Below are 16,693 nucleotides of genomic sequence, written 5' to 3'. Positions count from 1 at the left end.
AACCACATATTACATAAGCTATATAGTGTTCTTTCCACCTTTTCTCATTTCTTTTTCGTATAAAAACTAACTTTTTTGTAACAATCAACCAATATATATATTTCATGTTTGTTAATTAATGCTCTTTATAAATGATATATATTGTATAAAATGGTATATCTTTTGTATACTGTTAATAGATCGTATATGTTTTTATGTTTTGGTATCATATGTACCTATACACGTATTTATCTTGCATGTCTTATAATATTATTCTAGTTTCTTTTTTGTCTTCCAGATTTTACGTACTGTTAAACAATAAAACAAAACAAATAAAGAATGGAAAATACTGTAGATTATTGGTGAACTTGTAAAGGGGAATAAATATATGGTGTAAAGACTAGAGCATGAAAAAGTAAATTAAAAAATATAAGTGGAAGCAGATGATGGAAACAAGGGGAGTCTTACGTGAATATGCTTGGAATTTTGGATCATCCGATGGAATATGCCATTACCAATATTGCCTTTTTCAGTTTTCACAGACATAATAATACCACTCATCAGCTGATGACATGTTCAAAAATTACGTTATTTCTTTATTCAATACTTTAGTCATGTACCTGAGCTGTCACGTAGTCACGAACCTAAATTCGTTAAAATCCAGAAATTTTAAATTTAGATTAAAGATCTCTAGTAGAATTAAATTAATTACGACGTGACTCTCTTTTACTGAATAATATTAATATTTATATACATAAACAGTAAAGTTATTCATTTTTATTACGTATACAAATATGCAATCTTTGTTATATTCGTATCTAACTGCGTGTCATGGTAATAACTTGATTAGTTTTGTTAAATTAAAAACTCTTTATTTTTCTTTCTTATAAGAAACAAAAGTCCCAAAATATATAAAGACAAAATAGGACGCAACGCATTACGTTTATCTTTTCTGGAACGATTGATTGATCACCTAATTAACTAACAAAGCTTGGTGATTTAGTTGGTATTGTTAATTGTGCTCCAAAACTTCTTGTCCACCTAGTTTGATAGCCAAAAGAAAAAATGGATCTAACTAGTGATGGACCCAAACTTTCAAAATTCTCAAAATCAATATTAGCCCAAGATTTCACATTTCCGAAAAGAAAAAAATTATTAGTGCGTAGAGATCAACCCATGTTACATATACATTTGCCTTAATCTAGCATTAGGATTTTGTTTTTTCGTTTGTTTTTTTTTTTTTTTTTAAAATTTTATTTCGCATTCGGCATTCCCTAAAAAAAAACTCTGTTTGCAAAAGGAAAGCTAGCTGAAAAAGGGTAAAATGTAAAAACTATAAGAAAGTAGGGAAAATTGAGGGTTGATGGGTAACATGAGTTATGCTTGAATGAGGGCAAGTGATTCGCGTGTGCATAGGAAAAGCGCATTAAAATTGTGGGAGACCGAACCGTTATCAAACAATGACCGCCGTTGACACAACTCTTTACTTAACAATCCTTTAACAAGCTTCGTCTACTTATAAACATCTACAATATTTCAGCTTCAAAATCTGTCAATTGTTTATTTGGGCTTCTCAAGCCCAAAAAGCCGAAACTATCAGTATATTACATATTTAACCAAAAAAAAAAAAAAATCAAACTAGAAGTTCCTTTTGTTTTTATTTTTTAACGTGTTACAGTAGGTCACGGACTCTGTATACTGTGTATGTTTTGGTGGGTGATATAACAGAAAATGAAAGTGACAGGAGAACAATGCATGATCAAAAAGTTTTGTACGATGTTTTTGAAATCAAGAGAATGATGTTCTGTCAATCTGTCTCTTTAATAATACTGTTTTGTCCTCCGAATTTCCCCACACAAGGTTAATAATGGGTTTGCAATTTTTTTTTTCTCTCATTTACCAACCATATGTAATATGTATATTTAAATAGTGATAAAAAACAATATTAACACAAATCATTAAATTACAAATTTTATATTTATTTTCATCAATAAATACTCTTCATCTTCTTTTTTTTTACTACCAAATTCAAGTTACATTATATAGTATCTATGAATACCAAATTGGTTTTAAACAGGATTGTACAAACTACAAAATTTCATTAAAAAAATTAAAATCATAGTCTTAATCAATTGTTTTTTGCGATGTTACGAAAAAACTCGCTTTGAAAGCGTGATGAAAGTATACTATTCCCTGTTAGATATGCAAGGTTTATTTTTGGAAAAAAAAAAACTACAAAACTTTTTTAATGATTTATACTAATATTTTAAATGTAATTTTTATTTTTGTGTGATTTTATGGTATTTGTTTTCTAAGCCTTTGCCATATTTTAAAATTTGATGTGGAATCATAAGTTTTTTGTTGGTTGTTTTGAGCCATGCATTTGCTTCAAATGGGGCATCCACCATCCTTCTTAATATGATAGTTTTCAATTCATTTAATAAAAATATTATAATCAAAACATATATATATATATTGCCATTGATATGGTGAATGAGCCAAGAATGAAACCACTAGTTAGAATTTAGAAGAAGGCATTGACTCATTAGGATTGGCCTTAGAGATATTATATTAATTATTAAGGTCCATTAGGACATAAAACAAGATTATCACTAAGCACTTTGGTCATAATCCACATGATAATCTAACGCTATGATATTGTAACCTATATAGTTAATTAAATTATCTACTGATATTTGAATATGATTAGATATTGATGCCTTCATAAGTCCCACAAGAGATACATAAGAATAATATATATGATCTATCAAAAAATGAAATCTATAGAAAATATTGTGCTAGATTTCACAATCCACGAAAGAAGTTTCATGAAAAAAATTAAATCAATAATTAATATTGTGACTCGACTTTTTATCCGTTGAGGTGTATTTTTGTTTGAACAAAATAACAATTAATTTTGTAAAAATCCATATGGACTTTGTAACTTCCTATCGGTTTGCAGAAAAAATGTACATATCATTTTCAATACTACTTGGTAGGGTTATCGTGTGACTCTTTGAATTGGGGCACCATGCAATTTGACCGAGACTAATCGTTGAGCGCGGTATAATTATGAACAGCATATAAAATACTTTATATTAAAATACTTTAATGAAATAAAAGGTGGAAATTGTATTTACTTGCTGCAGGTTATATATGCTATGTAAAAAATCATCTCGTAAACAAACAGTCACTAATCAACTTTAATGAACGTAGTTGTTAGTATCGTCGAAAAGAACCCATTCTATTTGTCATTGCATGAAAAATGCAACGGACGTGACTAGACCCAACGCAAATCACTAAATTATATACCATTAAAAATATTAGTCTTAAAAAAAACAGTCAAGAATTATACGTGATGCATACAAATGTGTACACAATGTGACATCAATCATGGGGCCAACAAACCTATATTCGATTAATTTTGTAAGACCAATGGCTCTAAAGCTTAATAATTATAACAATTTTACTAGTCAAATATATATATGAAACAAGTTTAATCGGCATCTACCCATTTTTTAAAGAATATCTCACCTCGCAATCGTGTTATATGAATTTACTTTACACTCAGTATCTGTAAACGTTGTCCTCTCTAGTGGTTGGTTGCTAAGTAAATAATGATAATTTTACACTGTATTTTATTGATTTAGAGGGTAACTGTTTTGTAACTTCGAACATGTTTCAGGTCAAATTGTCCGTGGTAACCACGTGTATTATGCACTTGTCACTATCATTTTTTGACTATTTTTTACCAAATCCTCTAACTATGTCTTCCTCCAACGCTAGAAAGTTGTTTGTTAATTTAAAATATATTAAAAAGAGAGGAAATATCGTTGTAAATCTGCGGCTAATATATCACGTATCTACAAATTATGATTATAATAAACCTCCCACTTGCTGTTAAACTATATTCACTAATAATATCACTTGCTTAATTAAAAGATTGGATGCGTCGGCATAATTTGAAACATGGTCGTTTGTTGAAAACAAAAGGCACAAACTGTTATAAATTAGAACTAACTGGAAATATGATAACGGTTAATATATTCAATTTCAATTCATATAAATATATTATTATTTGATTGCTATATTTTCAAGTGCGATGGTGAGATGGTTTATATCAAGACAGAAAGAAAATACCTAGTACCAAAACAAGTTCCACAAATGTGTTTATTCTAGGAAATGAGAAGGTATGGTCTACTTAAAAGGAATATAAAAACTGAGATCGAGTCATTGTTCCAATGGCACTGGCTTTGTTACATGTAAATGGTTTAGGGCACGTCCAGTGAGAAAAAGAAAAAAATATGAGAATCGCTCCTCAATTTATTTAAATAAGAATTGTTTTCAGAAAAAATTTACAGTTGTTATTTTGTTAATGGTTATTATTTATAAAAAAATAAAAAAATATATAATAATTTATTTTTTAAACAACCGGATGCTGCTGTTGGTTTTCGGGAGACTAATTTCTCTTTAGACGTTTTCCTTAAGGTATCCGGATGTTCCGTACGTATCGAAGTCGAACTATGATTAGCCAATGGTTTGAAGTTTATCTTCAGAACATATATACATCATTTTCATACTATTTCTCTAATTCAATTCACTGAATATATCTCCGCGTTAAACTACAGTTAAAAAAGAAATTAATGATTGATGATGAAGAATGTGTTTTGGTCTCGCAAAATTAATAAATTAAAAGTAATGGGAAACTGGAAATAACAACTAAAAGAAAACGACAACATAAATGGATTTTTCTTTGAGTTAGTGGTAGCCAACCCCACTACTTGCATCGGTGGCATTGGTTAATTATTTGATTTTAGATACAATGTAAAATTAAGTACTTGGGATATGGTAGATATTATTCTTGATTCTAAAAACGAAAATATGATATAAGTTGATTTCTTCTTCATCTTTATATAGTGTGATCGCCTCGACTAACAAGTCTACAAATAAAGAGAAAATTTAAGTTAGAAATGCTAATACGCTAGCTGTTTTAATAAACTTCATAAGGGTTAGGGTAAGATCGATATTATTTCTATACTTTTGGTTTTTGTCGCGTTTCTTATGTAATTCTTAAGTTGTACGTTGCATGGGAAAATCATACTTTTTTGTTCTGTTATGTTATAAAAGTAGTACTTTTATAATGTTAATCAAGCTTCCTTTTTTTGTTTTGGTTAATACGTTTCAGGCCTTTACTTATAAAAAACGAAGTATAATTAACTTGTCTGATTCACTAATCCCAGCATCATTATAATAATCCACCGAAAAAGATATGTAAAAGTGTTAATCATATAGCACATCACAACGACTATCATTTAGCACCTTCCTCTTTTACCTTTTTCCCCTAACATTATTTTCTTCTTTTTCTTTCATTTGTTATATTATAGTATACGTAAACTACTAATCAACCTTTTTCTTTTTCTATATATTGTGAATAAGATTTGATAAAACGAGAACAAAACATACCAATGTTTAGTCGAAATGACATCATTAACGTTAAGTCTGGATCTTCGTTGAATTGACTATAAGCTAAAGAGGTTGCAGTGTTCTAGTATACTATATATACGTATTAGTCCATAACAAATCATTTTTAACTGCAGGAGAATGTGATAAAAAAAAAGTTGCCGATATAGTAGTAGGTATGACGTGCAAACTGATGATAGTTTGAGAACGTAAATATATACTATATTTTTAATCATAATGCCAATTTGCCAAATACAAACATATGCATACTTCCTAATTAAACATTACCTAAAGCGGCATAAAACTTTCTACTGAATACGAAATGCGACCCCCAATACAATCTCGTTTACTAATCAGATTTAGTAGTAAAAGTTTTAGGCATTTAATGCCGATTAGTTTTATTGTATTTGAGATTGATCAGAATGCCGATTTACACTGGTTTCAAAAGATTTTCTCGAGCAGTAAAATCTGTAATCAATTCGTTTTTTCTTTCCTTCTTTCAAACTCGTTTTTTTCTTTTTCTGGTCAACATTTTTTTTTTTTGCAAACCCAAATTGGTGAGCAGAAGAAGTTGACTTAAAATATTGGAATGCACGTGGATAAGTGTAAGAAAAACACAATGTAATGTTTCCCTTCACCGGCCAAAGAGCAGGTCAACATCTCTACCTTCTAAAACACTTAAATTTCTTTTGTTGTTGAATAATAAATCTCATTCATTAAACAACTAATTGTTTTGTTTTTTTCTCTTGACAAAAAATATCTCAAACCACAATGAAATAGAAAGATCTGAGGTTTGTTAATATATAATTATTAAACCTTTGATTATATATCACCAGCTACAAAACTTTTCTAAGAGATATATAAACCAATCTTGTGCAATTCAAGACGCAGACAATAATAATCGTAAGAGAGAGTTAAGTAAGGTTAGATCACAGAGGCATTGGCAAGGGTATATTGGTAAATTTAGGGTAAAGTTAAAAGCTTGAATTTTTATGGAACAGAGGATTCTGAAATAAGAAGCTGTTGTTATTGTGGCGCTTAAGCTTCGGGATTTGGGTCCAGTCGTGTCTCCTCCTTTAGAGAAGATTTTGACCAACAAAGCTCACAGAAGCTGAAGACGAAGAAGAAAGAGAGAAGAGCTTGGAGCTTGTTCCGTACGGTTTGTGCCCACTCTGACTTTAGTGCTCTCTCTCTCTCTCTCTCGATTTGGTTTTTCGGATCCGGGTTTCGTTTTTCGAATTCGGGCATTTTTTTTTGCTTATTGTTTGTCTTTGGTGGTCTCTTTAGATTGAAGTCTTTATCCAGGATCTTTGATTTGTGTTGCTTTCATTTATATCTTTGATGAAGATTGAAGATTGAAATGGTGTTGCTTGGTGTGATTGTTTTAATACAAGTTTTTAACTTTTGTTTCAATTAACACGACTCTCATATTGGGTTTGAAGAAAGGAGTTTCATTTTGAAGTATAGATTTCAAATCTTTTAGGTTGAAATGTTGGAAACTTGTAATGAACATTTTAGGTTCATATTGATGAATTCCTAAAAAGTAGGATTCTTTCTAGCTTTTTTGTTGGTTTGGTAAATTTGGCAATACTACTATGGCTTTAATTTGGGAGACGTGAGAGGAATCTCTTCTTTTATAAAAAAAAAAATGAGAATTCAACTGAAAAAGTTTGAGAATTTGATTGAAAAGTTAAGATTTTTTTAATGAAGACTTTATGATTGTAGATTCGTCTTCTTCCCTAAAAGGCTTTTCCTTTTGAGAGTAAAAAAAGGGGGTTTTGTTCTTTGCTCCTCCTCACCCATTCTCTTCTCTGCTTATCTGTGAAAATTTAATGAGTTCTTGTTTTTTTCAAGTGGGGACCAAGAATCAGATGCGTGTCTTGATTTTCTTGTTTGATAGAGATTTGAGCAAAGTCTTTGCTTTTGCGACCACTTACACATTTTCATGTTTTCCTCATTAGTTTTGGATTTGTTTATATATTGTCAAAAGTTTGTTAACTTCCTTTTGTGATTCTGATTCTGATTCTGATTCCAGATTCATACATCGTGACTTGGAACCTGATTCTTGCATCTGCTTTCTGAGCACATTATATATCCCACAGCTTGCCAGTTTACTGGAGTTATCCTCATGTTTTGTTGAAAGAGTGTTCTCCTTGAAGCCGGTCACGCCTTTTTGCTCTACGGTTTTGTTCTGAGCAATTTTGCGTTTAGCTTCTTTGGAGAGATTTACATGTCTGGCCTTGACGTGGGAGGAGGACCAGTTGCTTTTGCAGAAAGAACAAAATCTGTTGATGCACTTACTAAGAAAGAGATCCTATCGGCGCTGAACAATGGAGAAATCCACGAAACTTCTGAGGACGCTAGGTTCAGAGTTAGGAATCTGTTGCTCCCCGATGCCGAATCCTACTGTGGTTCTTTGCTTGGAAATGTTCCCGAGGGATCAGGGAAGTACGTGTGGTCAGATGGATGCGTTTACGATGGAGAGTGGAGGCGTGGGATGAGACATGGAATTGGAAAGATGATATGGGCTTCCGGGGCATGGTATGAAGGTGAATTTTCAGGCGGTTATATGCACGGTTCAGGGACTTATGTGGATGCTAACAATTTAACATATAAAGGAAGATGGCGGCTTAATCTGAAACATGGGCTTGGATATCAGGTTTACCCCAATGGTGATATCTTTGAAGGTTCTTGGATTCAGGGGTTGGGAGAAGGGCCAGGCAAGTATACTTGGGCTAATAAAAATGTATATCTTGGGGATATGAAAGGTGGGAAAATGTCAGGAAAGGGTACGCTGACTTGGGTTACCGGGGACTCCTATGAAGGAAGTTGGTTGAATGGAATGATGCATGGTGTTGGTGTATATACATGGAGAGATGGTGGTTGCTACGTTGGAACATGGACCCGTGGTTTGAAAGATGGTAAAGGCTCGTTTTATTCAGCGGGAACCAGAGTTCCTGCAGTGCAAGAGTTTTATTTAAATGCTCTTAGGAAAAGAGGCGTTTTGCCGGATTTGAGAAGACAGAACCAAGTTGCTTCTTCGGTTAATATGGAAAACCTTAGAGTTGGCGTGAACCATAATAAGCTCTCAAAAGGGAGCTTGATAAACTTAGAACAGTCCCGCAACGGAAGGGTTTCTTTAGAAAGACGGTGGAGTCTTGAAGTATCTATTGAGAAAGTGATAGGACATGATTACTCGGATTTATCTACAGCAGTTTTAGATAGCGGAAGTAGCGTGCAGTATAATGCAAACATACCTATTTTGGAGCGGGAATATATGCAAGGTGTTCTGATCAGTGAGCTTGTGGTAAACAACGGGTTTTCACGCACTTCCAGAAGAGCAAAAAGGAAACACAAGAGACTTGTTAAAGAAGCTAAGAAGCCTGGAGAAGTTGTTATTAAAGGTCACCGGAGTTATGATCTGATGCTCAATTTGCAGCTTGGAATCAGGTATATGCTTGTCCATAATCTTGTCTTGTGTCCTGTGAGAGTAGTTTAGCTCAAAATCCAGCGCCGAGTATTGTGTCACTGAACTAGTTCAAACGTTAGATATACAGTGGGGAAAATTACACCCATACAAAGGCGAGAAGTACGAACCGCAGACTTTGGACCTCGGGCTAGTTTTTGGATGAATTTTCCTCGAGCTGGCTCCACGATGACTCCTCCGCACCACTCAGAAGATTTTAAATGGAAGGATTATTGCCCAATGGTATTCAGGTTAATATTTATGGAACTATATTTTCTTTACCAAAAAAGTTTGCGCATACACTTTTTTTCTTTGTAGTATGATTGTGTCCTTGGTGTTTACATTCATTTTAAACCTTGTAGGAACCTGAGGGAGATGTTCAAGATCGATGCAGCGGATTATATGATGTCCATTTGCGGAAATGATACCTTAAGGGAACTTTCTTCTCCAGGGAAGAGCGGCAGCGTTTTCTTCCTGTCTCAGGATGATCGGTTCATGATTAAAACGCTCAGGAAATCTGAAGTCAAGGTTTGTAACCACTTATGTATCCACCATCTCTGTTTTCACATGTCTTTATTTCTTTATGTAGACTTTGTGTTCTGCTTGTAATGTGATCTATGGACATCGAGATTAACTGAAAATTTTATGTGTAGGTTCTCTTGAGGATGCTTCCAGATTACCATCATCATGTGAAAACGTATGAGAACACCCTCATTACTAAATTCTTTGGCCTTCACAGAATCAAACCATCTAGTGGTCAAAAGGTCCTGAAGCAATGAATCATATATATTTTGATTTTGATTATTACTACCACTAGCTTTGAGATCACCAACATTGCTGCCTCTTGATATAATCTATGAGTAGCAACTTAGCATTTTTAAGTCTAAATCAAATTTAAGACTAACTAACTTTAAAAATCTCTCTTGCATTGCAGTTCCGCTTTGTGGTGATGGGTAACATGTTCTTTACAGATCTAAGAATCCATAGGAGATTTGACCTTAAAGGTTCGTCCCTGGGACGCTCTGCAAACAAAGTCGAGATAGACGAGAACACAATACTTAAAGATTTGGATCTGAGCTACAACTACTTCTTGGAGCCTTCTTGGCGGGAAGGTTTACTAAGGTATATTACTCTCTCTCCAGGACCAGTTGTAAGATATATACATTTGTCACTCCATATGCCGCATTTTAAAATTTGTTTCCACGTGGTGTAACCAGGCAACTAGAGATCGATAGCAAGTTCTTGGAAGCACAGAACATAATGGATTACAGTCTTTTGCTAGGTGTGCATCATCGAGCTCCACAGCACTTAAGGTCCCAATTGGTCCGTTCTCAAAGTATAACAACTGATGCGTTGGAAAGTGTTGCTGAAGACGGTGAGAAAATCTCTTTTCATCGCCTCTAAAATCATTCATACTCTGTTCTTTTTTTTTTCTAATGATGATGATGAAAGCAGATACAATCGAGGATGACATGTTGTCTTACCACGAAGGATTGGTTCTTGTTCCTCGGGGAAGCGACGATACTGTAACTGGCCCTCATATCAGAGGCAGCAGATTACGGGCATCCGCTGTTGGTGATGAAGAAGTCGATCTCCTTCTTCCTGGAACAGCCAGGTAACTAACTCTCAACTCACTCAACAACTGAGAAACTAAGACTTAACTTAGCATAGGGGGATCAATGGTGCTCAATTTCATATAGCGACTTGCACCAAAACACCTGAAGTATGTTAAGAATACAGATTAAAAGCAGGAACCTTTATAATTTCGAAGCTTATACACTTGTGTAGTAGATCATGATGAATTGAATTCATCTGTAAACAGATGCTGACATGAAATGTAGAGTTGTATGCAGTTATTTCACTCCTGGTCTCGGTTTTGGTGGTTAGACTTTGGTCCAGTTCTTGAATCAGTTTTTGAGAATATCTGTCTATAAATGCAGGCTGCAGATACAGCAAGGAGTGAACATGCCGGCAAGAGCAGAGCTGATACCGGGAAGAGAAGAGAAAGAAAAGCAGATTTTACATGACTGCTGCGACGTCGTGCTATACCTTGGCATCATAGATATCTTACAAGAGTACAACATGACCAAGAAGATCGAACATGCGTACAAGTCTCTTCACTTTGATTCTCTTTCGATCTCAGCCGTTGATCCTACATTCTACTCCCAACGTTTTCTTGAGTTCATCAAGAAAGTGTTTCCACAGAACAACAACACATAGTGAGAGAATTGAGTACAGTTATGTTTTTGTTTTGTAGAGAGAAAAAAAAGAATTCTATGTTGTAAGTATGTTGTAAACAAAGCTTCAATAAATAAAATAAAAAAATAAGTTTCCTTTTTTTATTTTCTAAATCGCCGAAACCGCAAAACGTAACCCTAACGTGTTGTCTTTTTTGTTTAATGTGCTAATCTTCTTCCTTTGAAGAGTAGGTAACAAATCAATGTCGCCCCTAGAAAAGAAGAGGTCCCCAAATCCGTCACTTCCCGAAGATTTGGTATTGATCATCGTCGCACGCGTCTCAAGGTTGCACTATCGAACTCTCTCACTCGTCTCCAAGAGCTTCCGATCTCTCCTAGCTTCACCGGAGCTTTACAAGACCAGGTCACTCTTGGGGAAAACCGAGAGTTGTCTCTATGTGTGCCTACAGTGCAATCCTGGTTACCGCTGGTTCACCCTCTACCGGAAGCCTGATCAAACCCTAACCAATGACACAAGTAAGAAGAAGTCGTCAAGTGGGTATGTATTGGCAACAGTCCCGAGTCCCAGATTCCATAAAGCGTGCTATTCGAGTCTAGTGGCGGTTGGTTCTGACATCTACAACATCCACGCGCCCTCTTCCTCTAGCGTCTCTGTTCTGGATTGCCGGTACCACACTTGGCGCGAGGCTCCAGCTCCAAGATTGCCGGTGAAAGAGTTGTTAATTTCAGGTTCTTATTGCGAGATAAAGAATGTTTTCTACACTGTTTGTAACAGAATGGTCGTATGGTATGATAATACTGAGCCAGAGGTAAGAAGGTGGAGACATTTGGAGGTAGGAGAACTACCTACGTTTCCTCCTGGTGTTTCTGTTAGATTAGCTGATTATGGTGGCAAGTTAGCGGTTTTGTGGGAAGATGATTTGTTCCATAAGAAGAAGGTTTTGTGTGCGGAGATTGCGCTTGAAAGACGCAAAAGTGGTGAAATTGTTGGGAAACTTGAGTGGTTGGGTCATGTGCTTACAATCCTTAAAGAATATGAGTTCGTGAAGGTTCTTGCCGCTACGGTTTGATGAATGCGTGCGTCACTAGGCTTGAGAACGTTGTTTAGTTAACTTGTCTCTTGTTTTTTACTTCTAATTATAACTTTCTAGTTGTTGAGCTATGTTTTTGATGCACATGTTTGGTGTTCAATACATAGAGGTCGCGGTCACATAACATTCGTGTGAAAAGAAACACTTTGGAGAGATCAGTTTTAGTTTTAATGGTTGATTTTGAAACACAATGAGGTTTATGTTTTAATGTCTTTGGTCATGTCCTTAAATTTGATTGCATGAGATATTTTGGTTTTATTATTAAAAAGCAAGAAAACAGAAAAGAAAAAGGTGACCAAGCAACAAACACGTGGATACAAAGACGGGCTTTGGAAGAAACGTTGAAACAGTAACTCATACGTGTCGTGAACCGAAATGTTGGAGAAAGAAAGACGAAGAAGCAAAGAGTTTAACGTTTTATTTGTATTTTTGTTCTATTTTTTTTTATAGACGTTTTCCATATATTTTTCTAAAGTTTCTTCTTTTATGATTTGTATGAATCATAGATTTCTCTGCACAGGAAAAGTTTTCTCCTTTCGATTCGTTCTTTACACACACAAAAAAAATATGACCTTTTTTGTTTGTTTGTTAGGTTTTATTTGATTTGATCTCTCTTATTAGGTTAGTAGTTTGGGGGTTCTCTACTGTAGTATTAGATCGAGGGTTTAAGAGTGAAAAAAGAAGAATGGGATCTTCTTCAGGGCAAAGTGGATATGATCTATCTTTCAAGATCTTGTTGATTGGAGATTCTGGTGTTGGTAAAAGTAGCTTGCTTCTCAGCTTCATTTCCAGCTCTGTCGAAGATCTTGCTCCCACCATTGGTAATTTTCTCTCCCGGAACAAAATTGAACTGAGTTTGTCTCAGAACATTTGTTTTTGCATTGGAAGACTCGCTTATAGTTTGTGTCTTTGTGAGCTTGACTGACCATTGTCTGGTCTAAATTCAAATGAAAGTCAACAGAAGTTGAGACTTGGAGCTTTCTTATTAGTTATTTTCTGGTTGATTCCATGGATAATGAACTGAGAAGATTTGTTGTTGTGACCTTGTCTTTTCTGTATCTGCCTGGTCTGATCAGTATATATGACATTGTAGGTGTTGATTTTAAGATCAAGCAGATGAAAGTAAGAGGGAAAAGGCTGAAACTTACTATCTGGGACACTGGTAAGTTGAATCCTACCAAAAATAGCATTAAGAGCAGGTTCGAGTTCTTGGAAAGTGTAGTTTAGTTACCACAAGATTCATTTGGTTTTGTATTTGTGTGTAGCTGGACAAGAAAAGTTCAGGACATTGACAAGTTCTTATTTCAGAGGCTCCCAAGGAATCATTCTCGGTAATATGATATGATCTCATAAAACTGTCGGCAGCTGTTTTTGTAAAAAAAATTCCCAAGACTTTGTAATAATACTTTCTCTTGGTTTTCTTGATGATGTGGCAGTTTATGATGTGACGAAAAGAGAGACATTTTTGAACTTAGCAGATGTTTGGGCTAAAGAGATTGAGCTATACTCAACTAACCATGATTGCATTAAGATGCTCGTTGGCAACAAAGTTGATAGAGTGAGTAGTATTAGTAGTAATAACATGTACTTGTTAATCAAATCAACTTGAGCTTGGTTTCACTGACAATTGTCATTACAGGAATCTGAGAGGAAGGTTAGCCGGGAAGAAGGAATGACTCTAGCAAAAGAACTCAAGTGTTTGTTTCATGAATGTAGCGCAAGAACCAGAGTAAACGTGAAACAATGCTTCGAAGAGCTTGCTTTGAAGGTAATATTAGAAAGAATCTTGATGATCCCTTTTCATGAATTGTAGAAACTTTGTAAAGTTAATAATAGGAGAGTTGCAAAAATGAAACAGATAATGGAGGTACCTAGTCTTTTGGAAGAAGGATCAAGCTCTGTGAAGAGAAAACCGGATTATCGAGCTCATCAAAACCGCTGTTGCAGCTCGTGAGTCATATAATCAGATGGTTTTTTAAGTAGCCTCTTTTGTGTGTAAATTTCTCAAGAAGCTGCTTTTTTTCTTTTTGTAAATTTATCAATCTCTTAGATTTTTCTCCTTCTTGCCTCAGCTGAGATTGTGTGTTAATAAGTTTATTAACCTCGTTATAAAAACTTAGTGATGACTTCCGCAACTTTATCTTTAACTACTTTTATAAGACAAAAATCTTCGGTGGTTACCTCCGAGGAGTTTATGCAAGGGAGATTGGTGGAGAAGTGATTGTATTTATTAAATATAAATTAATAAATGTTAATTTAAAGATATACTATTGTAATTGTTTAAATTCTGAAAAATTATGAAACTAAACAATTTAGTAGAATAAAATTTGACTTTCAAATGTTATAAATTTCATGGTTTTTAAATTTAAATTTGTAAAATTTAGAAAACTTTACTGATAGTAAATTTTAAATACTATAACAGATTCACTTATACAAATAATATACATAAATTCAAATTATAAATAATAATATCAGTTATCGTATTTTAATAATCTATAGAGCTATCAAAATGAAAATAATTGCATATCTAGAAATTTAAAATTTTAAAAAAGTTTAGTTAATTTTATAACATGTTATTGGATATTTAAATATATATGCATCATTTTCAAAAAAAAATAGTATGCTCAATTGACTTCACTTAATAATATCAGTTGTCGCATACTAATTTTAAGAGATTGGATATTCAAATATATATATAATCTACTTTACTAAGCTTTTCCACACTTATCATGCATCTCATCAAGTTTTGCTTTCCCTTAAATTTTATTTAGGGATTATCTATTATCAAGATCCGACCGTAAATGTAGTTAATACACAAGACTAAATATAAATAAAAGTAAAATCTCTTGTAAGACAAAATATGCAATCACATTAAAAATAAATAAATGAGTGAAGAGTGATTTGAACTTATAATAAGACAAATATGCAATTACATTAAAAGTGAATAAAAGCGTGAAGAGTGAATTGAAAAGAGTATAATGAAAAAAAAAAAATAGTGACAAATTTTTGTAGTAATTTAAAGATTTTTGTAGTAAAACACGCGTGGCGTCAATCTTTTAATTTAATTTCATGCTAATTATATTACACCTAAAAGCAAAAGAAGAAAATCCATGATCCCACAAGTTTTTTTTGGGTCAACAGTTACAAAGAATATTAGATGTCATATTGGTGGAGAAGTGATTGTATTTATTAAATATAAATTAATAAATATTAATTTAAAGATATATATTGTAATTGATTAAATTCTTAAAAATTATGAATCTAGAAAATTTAACAAAATAAAATTTGACTTTCAAATGTTATAAATTTTAAGGCTTCTAAATTTGTATTTGTAAAATTTAGAAAACATTATTGATAGTAAATTTTAAATACAATATCAGATTCACTTATACAAATGATATACATAAATTCAAATTTATAAATAATAATATCAATTATCGTATTTTAATAATCTATAAAACTATCAAAATGAAAATGATGCATATCTAGAAATTTAAAACTTCAAAAAAGTTTAGTTAATTTTATAACAAGTTATAGGATATTTAAATATATATGCATCATTTTCAAAAAAATTAGTATATTCAATTGACTTTACTTAATAATATCAGTTGTCGCATACTAATTTTAAGAGATTGGATATTTAAATATATAATCTACTTTACTAAGCTTTTCCGCACTTACCATGCACCTCATCAAGTTTTGCTTTCCCTTAAATCTTATTTTGGGATTATATATTATCAAGATCCGACCGTAAATGTAGTTAATACATAAGATTAATATAAAGAAAAGTACAATCCCTTGTAATAAGACAAAATATGCAATCACATTAAAAATGAATAAATAAGTGAAGAGTGAATTAAACTTATAATAAGACAAATATGCAATCACATTAAAAATGAATAAATAAGTGAAGAGTGAATTAAACTTATAATAAGACAAATATGCAATCACATTAAAAGTGAATAAAAGCGTAAAGAGTGAATTGAAAAGAATTAAAAAGAGTAGAATGGGAAAAAAATAGTGACAGATTTTTGTAGTAATTTAAAGATCTGAAGTAATTCTATCCAAAATCACATCTAAAAATGCCGGAATTGTTTCTACACATTTGGTTGTGAACTTTCAAATAAATTCTCTTTAAATGACATAAACATCATTTACACTTTAAATTGTGGGCTTAGCGTTTGAGGTTCGATTCCCCTTCCAGCAACCACAATTTAAATTTTAATAGTTAATGGGCTCCGCCCAAAAATAATATCAATCTCTAAGCCCAAGTGTATAACATTAATTATGTATTCGGTTTAGCAGATAACCGATTTTTTTCGGTTCGGATCGGTTCGGTTTCAATTATATGCCCACCAGGGCTATTCTAAACATAAATGCAGCAAGCTGTCTATTACAAATTTTATGACTTAACAATTGAATTTGTAAAATTTAAAAAACATTATTCACAATAAATTACAAATATTATAAATATTCACTTATATAAATAACATACATAA

General features: G+C 33.0%; 3 protein-coding genes across 5 annotated transcripts; all 3 read left to right on the top strand.

Annotated features, from left to right (window-relative positions):
* The first annotated feature begins 6,075 nt into the window (after positions 1 to 6,075).
* On the top strand, positions 6,076 to 11,247 carry LOC104745171 (phosphatidylinositol 4-phosphate 5-kinase 9). Of its 2 annotated transcripts, none has more exons than XM_010466349.3 (9): positions 6,076 to 6,598; positions 7,475 to 8,889; positions 8,989 to 9,156; positions 9,268 to 9,433; positions 9,559 to 9,669; positions 9,840 to 10,027; positions 10,123 to 10,280; positions 10,361 to 10,520; positions 10,846 to 11,247. In XM_010466349.3, the coding sequence occupies exons 2-9, from the start codon at positions 7,670 to 7,672 to the stop codon at positions 11,123 to 11,125; spliced, it is 2,451 nt and encodes an 816-aa protein (XP_010464651.1). In that variant the 5' UTR covers positions 6,076 to 6,598; positions 7,475 to 7,669; the 3' UTR covers positions 11,126 to 11,247. The 2 variants fall into 2 exon arrangements, with proteins under 2 accessions (XP_010464651.1, XP_087344198.1); XM_087488072.1 differs by having other exon boundaries at positions 6,188 to 6,593.
* A 98-nt stretch (positions 11,248 to 11,345) lies between these two features.
* Positions 11,346 to 12,384, top strand: LOC104748096 (F-box/kelch-repeat protein At3g08810-like). The gene has a single exon (XM_010469786.2). The coding sequence runs from the start codon at positions 11,346 to 11,348 to the stop codon at positions 12,171 to 12,173; it is 828 nt and encodes a 275-aa protein (XP_010468088.1). The 3' UTR covers positions 12,174 to 12,384.
* A 37-nt stretch (positions 12,385 to 12,421) lies between these two features.
* On the top strand, positions 12,422 to 16,062 carry LOC104745170 (ras-related protein RABC2b-like). Of its 2 annotated transcripts, XR_015582085.1 has the most exons (7): positions 12,422 to 13,015; positions 13,288 to 13,356; positions 13,460 to 13,525; positions 13,631 to 13,752; positions 13,834 to 13,962; positions 14,053 to 14,274; positions 15,984 to 16,062. XR_015582085.1 is itself a non-coding variant. In XM_010466348.3 (6 exons), the coding sequence occupies exons 1-6, from the start codon at positions 12,880 to 12,882 to the stop codon at positions 14,146 to 14,148; spliced, it is 618 nt and encodes a 205-aa protein (XP_010464650.1). In that variant the 5' UTR covers positions 12,488 to 12,879; the 3' UTR covers positions 14,149 to 14,394. The 2 variants fall into 2 exon arrangements, 1 of the variants encoding a protein (XP_010464650.1); XM_010466348.3 differs by lacking the exon at positions 15,984 to 16,062 and having other exon boundaries at positions 12,488 to 13,015; positions 14,053 to 14,394.
* The last annotated feature ends 631 nt before the right edge of the window (positions 16,063 to 16,693 follow it).

Source organism: Camelina sativa, chromosome 15 (assembly GCF_030686135.1).
Source record: "Camelina sativa cultivar CO46 ecotype springtype chromosome 15, ASM3068613v1".
In the NCBI taxonomy this organism is placed as follows: domain Eukaryota; kingdom Viridiplantae; phylum Streptophyta; class Magnoliopsida; order Brassicales; family Brassicaceae; genus Camelina; species Camelina sativa.
Note: the sequence above shows the minus strand (reverse complement) of the source record. Positions and strands in the feature narration are given on the sequence as shown.